Here is a 7,883-nt window from a genome sequence, read left to right on the forward strand (position 1 = left end):
CCTGGCATAAAATATTTTCAAATGGGGGTCTGCGGACAAATATATAATAAAATGTTTGAGAAGCACTGATTTAAAGAACATAAGGAAACATGCTCAAAATAAGCAACTACACTTTAGAAAAAAAACCTCAAAAGCCGCAACCCGCAACTACAGATATTTTCAAGTAACTTTTTAGAAAAACAAGCCCAAAGTCGCTCATAATAAGTGGACATGGCAACACTGGCTCGTATTTCAGGGGGGAGTGACACCCACTGGATGGAGGGAGGAGGGGGCCGTGGTGGAGTGTGTGCTCCGACGTAAGGAGAAGAAAAAATAGTAAACCTGACAAAGCGTCTGAGAAGAACAGAACAGTACCAGGATTGTCGGGGGGGAAAAGACGCTCTTTCGCAAGGGACCATACATTGATGGATTCTATGTTTTTGTATAAGATCATCTGTCCTCTTCTACCTTCGTTCTGCCTCCATTTAGTGGAGATCAGTGCTGCTGCTGGAGGAACAACTAGAACACACTGACATGTTTTTGCCTCTAGAAGAAACTTGGTGATCGGGAGGAAAGTTTCGGGGACTATATTTTTCCCCACAAGTCATTTCTTCGCAGGATACGAAAGCAAAGCAAAGTCGGATTTCTTTTTTATGCACTGGACTTACTGGGGGTTTGGAATATACTTTCTCTGTTTCTCTGATCTGAGTTGATCTGAGCTGGTTTGTGGAATAGAGAGTTTTTTAAAAAGCAGCATTTTTTTGCTGCAGTGTGTGGAGAATCGGCTCCGTCGGGAGTTGTACTAGACATTCCTCCCCTGTATTTCGGCCCATGCACTGATCGCCTCCCTGATCTGTGCATGAGAACACACTAGAGATCTGCAAGATTTACCAGTCCTCCCTGGTAAGTTGTTTCTGTCCAGAAGAGTAATCAGTTGAAAAAGTAAAAAAAAGAAGCAGCTTCTTTATTATGAAGACTGATTGATTGATTGAATACTTTATTAGACAGAAATGCAAACAGCACGAGTACAGTCATAGACTTGGGTCTAAAAGGATTTACACAAACAAAAGTCCTAGTGGACTTGTTTCCACTGAGGTCCTATGTATTCAATTCATCAACATAGCAAAAAAATAACACCAAAAATCAATATCATTACAGACTTTGGCTGTCTCACGACAAATGTGGGAATAGTTTATAACGTTTTTAGCTTTGTTTGTTTCTTTTTTTCTTCTTTTTTGTTAAAACAAAACAAAAATATTATGGTGCTGTGTACTTAAGAGTAGAATACTTTTCTAAAACTTCAATGACAGACACCATTTGATGTAGAAGTTGTCCTTTTTAGGCTAGTTTGGAAAAAAAATAGATCCGGCCCAATGTTTGAAGTTTTTGTAAAGACTGCTGTTGTTGTTTCTATGATCCGAACATAAACTGTCCTTATATCTAGAACTTTATTTAAAAACATGGATAAGTGCCACTAAAACCGGTCATACCAAACCAAACTAGGTATTTGTTGTTTAAAAAGGTGAACATTTAACAGCTGCTTACATCATGCGTTTTAGCGCCATTAAACAAGTGTCTTGGTTATTTATTACTTTGCTTTAATTTTCTACATTGCATTTATGGTGCCAATTATCCCGTGACCGCAGTTGTTTTTTCACTACTTGGTGCTGGAGCCCTAAATCACTGATCTGCTCTAAATGAGCCCCTATTGTAGGAAAAAAAGACCAACTGATTTGAATTTCAATAGGGATTCAATCAGTGCCAAGAAATGTCATTCAGAGCCCATGGTTTAAATAGAGGCTATAGTAAATGTATAGAAGCGACAGCCCTCATGTGTCCGAATGTCATGCTGACAGCAACATTTAAAAGACTATGGTGTTTTCAGAGCATATAGCCGGTTACAGTGGTTCTCAAACTTGTTCATGCCAAGGACCCCGAAAATGTATATGTAATGTGTCCATGGACCCCCATCTGAAAAGGTTTTGTGCCAGTTTCACTATCTTCCAAATATTTTTTCCCCTCACAAATAGCAGATCTACAAGCTCGCAGCGTGGCACGAAGTGACGCGCTGTGAGCTTGTAGATCTGCTATTTTTGAATAGCCAACATATAAATGGATAAAGTGGTTAAAATGATTGTGATGCTATGTTAACTACTTTTGCTGGGGACCCCCTGGAACCCCCCCCCCCTCCCCCAGGACCCCTGGGGTCCCCGAACCACTGGTCTATTAGACGGATAGAGATTTTTGTCTGAATTTTATGTCTGTAGTCTGTTTACTCTGATCGCGGAGTTTTGACAGCAGATTATGGTCGGTTTTGTGGATGTGTTATACATAGGCTACATGCATGCATGCATAGGTCATGATAAAGGAATCGGTCCCCTAAATCACCATATAAATGACCTAAATGACCATAATATATCTGTTCAGTTACGCATGGATCCTTCGACGCGTCCAGCCCAGGGGTCAATCAGGGGCTTGTGGTGGACATTTTTATTAAAATCATATTTTTTGCCATGGACATACAAATGAGCGGACAATAATATTACCAGAAACATATAAAGAGCTAGAGCCCTAAATATACGGTATAGTACAGTGGTCAAGGGGACCTTCGGGTTCCTTCTGAAGGTGGTTTGTAACTCTGAGAGTTATTATGGGGGTCCTTGAATGGTCTTAAAAAGTCTGTACCAGTGGACTCCTAATAGTGCCATAGACGTAGTGTCATAGTACATCAGTGTCATACATATTCTGCTGAAGAAAACCTTCATCAATTGGGTCTTATGATCAAAATAAGGACATTATAATGTTATGCAAAAACTCAATCTCAACATTTGCCAAGGACACATTAAGTCCTTGTTGTACGGACATTATATTGATGACCACACTGGCCCCGTCGCTTCCTCGCTGTCATTGAGTCGGAACTAGCACCTCTGATTCCTCAGGAGGCCCATTAGATTAGAGATCAACCACACGCCGGACGTGTTTCTAAAAAAAATCTCTCGCTTACAACAAGTCAAATGACATGCGTCTCTCCGGGTATAAACCGATCAATACTTCCAGCTGGAACAGAGGGAGGGAGCGCAGGGAAGCGTGACTCTCGGGGTCGTAGTGCAAAAACCTCCACCGTCTCCCTGGAGGCTGCAACAACCCTCCAGAGACCAGACCAGTGCAATCGGATTGCACCGCGCAGATGTCGCGCCAATAGATCTTTGTGTCCCGATTTTAGGACGTTTAAATTAAGGCTTTTCCTTTGTCTCACAATCAAGTCACTTAGATTGGAAATGCAATTAAGTGTTGGTGACGATCCTACAGTCTCTATGGTGATGATTTGTCTTTCACACAGATGGGATGCTGCTGCAACAGGTTTTTGCCGCATCTGTGTGGCGCGCAGAGCTGGTGTCCCTGTGCAGTTAATAGGCTATATGCGACAATTGTATTAGGGGTGTTAGACAGGGGGGTCTTCAACGTTTTTCATATCAAGGACCCCCTAGCTGAGAGAGATAAAGCAGGGACCCCCCACACTACATGTATATTCATGTTAAATGTGTGTTTTCAGACATTTAACCACTTGAACCCTGATACTTTGTAAACTTGACCGTTGGCTGACTTGGCTCTGTACTTAGTCTGCTCTTTTTTCCCTCTACACCTTTGCCAAAAATAGCAGATCTACAAGCTCACAACGCCTCGCTTGTAGATCTGCTATTTTCGGCTAATGTTCCCCTGAGAATGGGGATGCTAGGGTTGAAGTGGTTAGTGTAAAAAAAGTCCTTATCCGCAAATATTTGGCGTCCCCCCTGTAGTAACTCTGAGGACCCCCCTGTTGAAGACCCCTGTGTTAGAGATTGTAAATTGTGTTTCAAGATTGTTTTAGGCCTATTATTAAGATTTTGTATTTTATTATACCCTTCATGTCCTATATTCCAGAGAAAATGATGTTGACCACTGACACTGGACACTATCAAGTCTGTGTTCATATTTTGACACTCATGCCGATATTATGTTGTAATTACTGATTACAGTGACCTAAAATAAATAACGTCATGCCGGCATTACAAGTCTTAACATCAAAACAACGTGTAACATGAAATTTAAATAAACAGATTATCTACAACACTAGATTGCTTCAGACAGACGGCGCCTGCTAATGTGTCTGCTGCAGATCTGACAATACAGGGCAGAAATGACGGTAAAAGCGTAGTGTGGTAGTCAGTGTGTGTTCACTGTCAGTGCATCACAGCTTCGGTATGTCTGTGGCATGGCTTGTTTGACAGCATTTTGAAACATGGCCATGCTTTCTCTCCATTTCTGTCTCTCCTCTTTGTATTTCATTGCCTGTAGAATAAATGAAAGTACAAGTCTGTGCAGGAGTGTCCTATGAAATAGTTTTATAATTGCATTTCACTGATCTTATTCTCGCGTTTCTCTGCCTCTCTCTCCCCATTCATGCCTCGATCCTCTCGCCTCCTCCATCATCGGAAACTTCACGACCGTCCCTTTCCTCTCCTCTCCTCTCGCTTTGGGCTCCTCTACTGCTCCTCCAGCCCAGGTGATTGGGTGAATTCCAGTGAGTGAAAGGCCGAACAGGCTGCAGTTGATGGTTGGGCGGTGCCCCTCAGATGGGATCAGTGTCCAGGGGGAGGCGAAGGAGGGGGGCATGGAGAGCCCTGCTGCTGGCTCCCACTAAGGGCATGGCCTCTTGGGCCTGGCTGCTGGCCGCCGTCCTGCTGTCCCTGCTGACCGTCAGCGCGGCCCGGCCGCCCCTGACCGCCGCCAAGGAGGAAGAGGCCACTCTGGAACCTGAAGGTAAGCAACGGAGAGAGGGTGACCACTGCCACGGGGAGGGGTGGTGGGAGAGAAGGAACTGGAGGAGAAGCGGGGTACAAAACCACTTGTTAATCTAGTTTTCCTTGCCGTGATAAGAGATGGGGAGAGAGGGATTGCATCCCTTGATTCTAGTCCCGACTCCTGCCCTTGGAAACAAACAAATCTGGAGAATAGAAGGGAATTCACAATCCCTCCTTCCCCTTCAATAAATAGAAGGCTGATTAAGAAAGAAAAAGAAAAAAAGCAACCCAACTAGTCTAATGGTTGCCACCCGGTGGTTTACAACTAGCTGCCAATTTCATTTATCTATTTTTCTTGAGCTCATCATAGTTTACGTTATTTCTGAGTGTGAAAAGCAAATCTGTGACCCCATAACCCTAACCCTGTGTGAAAGAGGGTGGGATAGTGTTTATACTGGCATCCCTCACATGCCCCAGTTTCCTAGTGCTAATACAAATGGACCCATAAGGTTTCATTCGGTTCCACTTGTATACTTCAGAGTTAAATGAACACAAAGGATTTTTCTGTGTGGAAAGAAATAATGAGAGGGAGCAAAGAGGAGAGGGAAGGAAATAGTGAATTGAGATTCATAGCACAGTTTTACATTGTTTCTTTGGCTCGTAACCCGGCTCATGCTCTATGACTTGTGGCGGTGGATGAAAACCTTTGAGCGTGGTGTGGAAGAATATCTATAGCACAGACAGGCGGTGATTATTATATTTTGTGAAGCTTCTCCTCTCTGACTCCAGTCTCAGAGTCTGGTCAGGGACGGGCTAATTAGAGCTGTTGTGATGGATAGTAAGGCGCATTCCAAAGCCTTTTGTTCCCAGGCTTTAATCAACATGCTAATTGCAAGTTGGGTCAGGTCAGAGCATCACTTTTTTAAGCAGCCCCCGAGTCTCTCTCTCTCTCTACACACACACACACACACACACACACACACACACACACACACACACACACACACACACACACACACACACACACACACACACACACACACACACACACACACACACACACACACACACACACACACACACTCATTCCCCTCCTCTGCCCTTTTGCCCCAGAGCTCGGGTGTCGGTCTTGCTTGCCTCGACGAGGCCCACCTTGTGTTTTCATTTGTTGTTGTTTTTGTTGATCTCGGTCAGACCACTTGGCTCCAAGCTGCTCAGTCCAGAACAGCAAACCCCCCCGAAGACCCCTAGATGCTACGCTACGTAACCACAGAGAAAACAGTGCAGGGAGGAAGAGGGGGGGGAGAGTTTTCCAGAGTTACCCAATCCCAAGGAAAGTTCTAAGAGGATTTGCACATATTTGACTTCTCCTTTAGATGGAGAGATTACCGAGAGCCAGGAGAGTGGGGGGAAGTCATGTGACTAAGGATTAAGTGGCTAGACCTGTGGGTCACATGATGAGGGATCAGCGGGGCTGAACCTGGCCCGCTTATCTGATCCCCGATCGGTTTCCCTTTGCACCCTGACAGACATGGGCTGAGCCCGATATTCTCTTACTGCTGCTCTCGGGTCTGTGCCACCCGGGTCAGCGCTTGGAGCTCCGGCTAGCCGTACAGGGCTACTCCTCCGAGTGCTGTTGTGATGGTCATGTGGCGAGGCTGGAGACATCAGAATGTATGGCATGTCCTAATGACCTCCACCGAGGTGTTGGGGATCTCGCCCTCCCTCCTAAACCTCTCTGCCCTGCCCAGGCGCCCTGCAGCCTATATGCCTGATTTGCAGTTGGTTGCATGCCGCGGCGCACATCGAAACGAACAGATCTTACATCGTGTGCTTGTAGATCTTTTATTTTTGGTGCGCGACACCGGTGCGCAACTATCGAAACCTCAGGCTTTAGTCACACCACTACCTGTGTTTGGGGACATTGGGGAGTGGTAGATCCACAGCTAGATTCACCCAGATTGCATATCAATGTTGCCTCTATAAAGACCAGAGCCTGCACCCCTGGTGGCCTTGCTAGTTTGTTTACCTGTGTTTAGTGTAACAGTAGGAGTAGAGTGAGCGCGCCGGTGAAAGGCCCCTCACAACAGCCCCATTGTTGTCAGCACAGCCACCTTAGTATCTATGGGAGTGTTTACCTTGTCCAGGCACTCTCCGTTTGCACTGTGATTAAAATACTCTGACTTGAGCTGAATAACAATGGTGCGAAACACGGGGGGTACGTGTAGTGTGCATGTATTTGCGTAAACGTGTGTTTGTGTGTGTGTTAGTCCTTTTGTGTGTTAGCATTCTCTGCTGTAGGGCCTGTTCAGGCACCTACACATTGCAATGAGATGAATTTATGTTTGACCACCAGGCACATTGGAACGTAGACTAATGCCAGTGCAGCTGACAAAAGCAGACGTTTGGCTGCGCATTCCTCAACGGTCTGCCAAACTATATTTTGCAGAAATGGTAAGGTCAGCTCAAGGACAAACACTGAAAGACAGCTTTCTGTGTAAATAAACACGGGGTAAACACTGTGTTATGGCTAAACCCTTATTGTTTAAAACCTAAGAAAGCTTAATAGCAACAAGACGTGAGTGTTGATTTAACTCAGAGAGTGTACAGAATGTAACCAGATGGACCGTAGGGGTACACACTCTGAGTTACAAATGGATAAATGAACACTGAGTATTTTACTGTGTGAAGATCCCATAAGACAGGATTATGCCATGGGCACATAAATGCACAATATGATTTTTTTGCTGTCTTGTGACTATATATATCTGTTGGAGTAAACCAGAACACACGTTACTTCTCCACCTACCTTGACTGGGTGGCTATTGGCTAATTAAGATATAGATGAACACAGTGTATGAATGGCATACTTTGCTGGTTTTCATGGTATTGGTGCAGGGTTGTGCGACTGTGCGTGCATGTGTGCGTGCATGTGTGCGTGCGTGCATGTGCGTAGATGACAGATTGTCATGAGCTATTGGGCTTATTACCTACCTATGTGTAACATTGTTGTATCTACACAGTGGGGTTCTGGTTGTAAACGTATAAAACTGTCAGCTGGCTTGTTAATGACATGGTGTGAGTTTGTGTGTTGTGTGTGTGTGTGTGTGTGTGTGTGTGTGT

General features: G+C 44.7%; 1 protein-coding gene across 10 annotated transcripts in view; it reads left to right on the top strand.

Moving 5' to 3' along the window:
• The first annotated feature begins 303 nt into the window (after nucleotides 1–303).
• Nucleotides 304–7,883, top strand: part of fgfr2 (fibroblast growth factor receptor 2) — a 57,212-nt gene continuing 49,632 nt past the window's right edge. For 3 of the 10 annotated variants that reach the window (XM_084075297.1, XM_084075303.1, XM_084075302.1), the window contains exons 1-2: nucleotides 305–882; nucleotides 4,518–4,779. In XM_084075297.1, coding sequence (XP_083931423.1) covers nucleotides 4,593–4,779 — 187 coding nt within the window. In that variant the 5' untranslated portion in view covers nucleotides 305–882; nucleotides 4,518–4,592. Of the gene's footprint in view, nucleotides 883–4,517; nucleotides 4,780–7,883 lie in introns of all 10 variants that reach the window. The other 7 variants (XM_084075301.1, XM_084075305.1, XM_084075300.1 and 4 more) reach the window with 4 other exon arrangements.

The sequence above is a fragment of the Gymnoscopelus microlampas genome (genome assembly GCF_963454915.1).
Source record: "Gymnoscopelus microlampas genome assembly, chromosome: 13".
Lineage (NCBI taxonomy): Eukaryota > Metazoa > Chordata > Actinopteri > Myctophiformes > Myctophidae > Gymnoscopelus > Gymnoscopelus microlampas.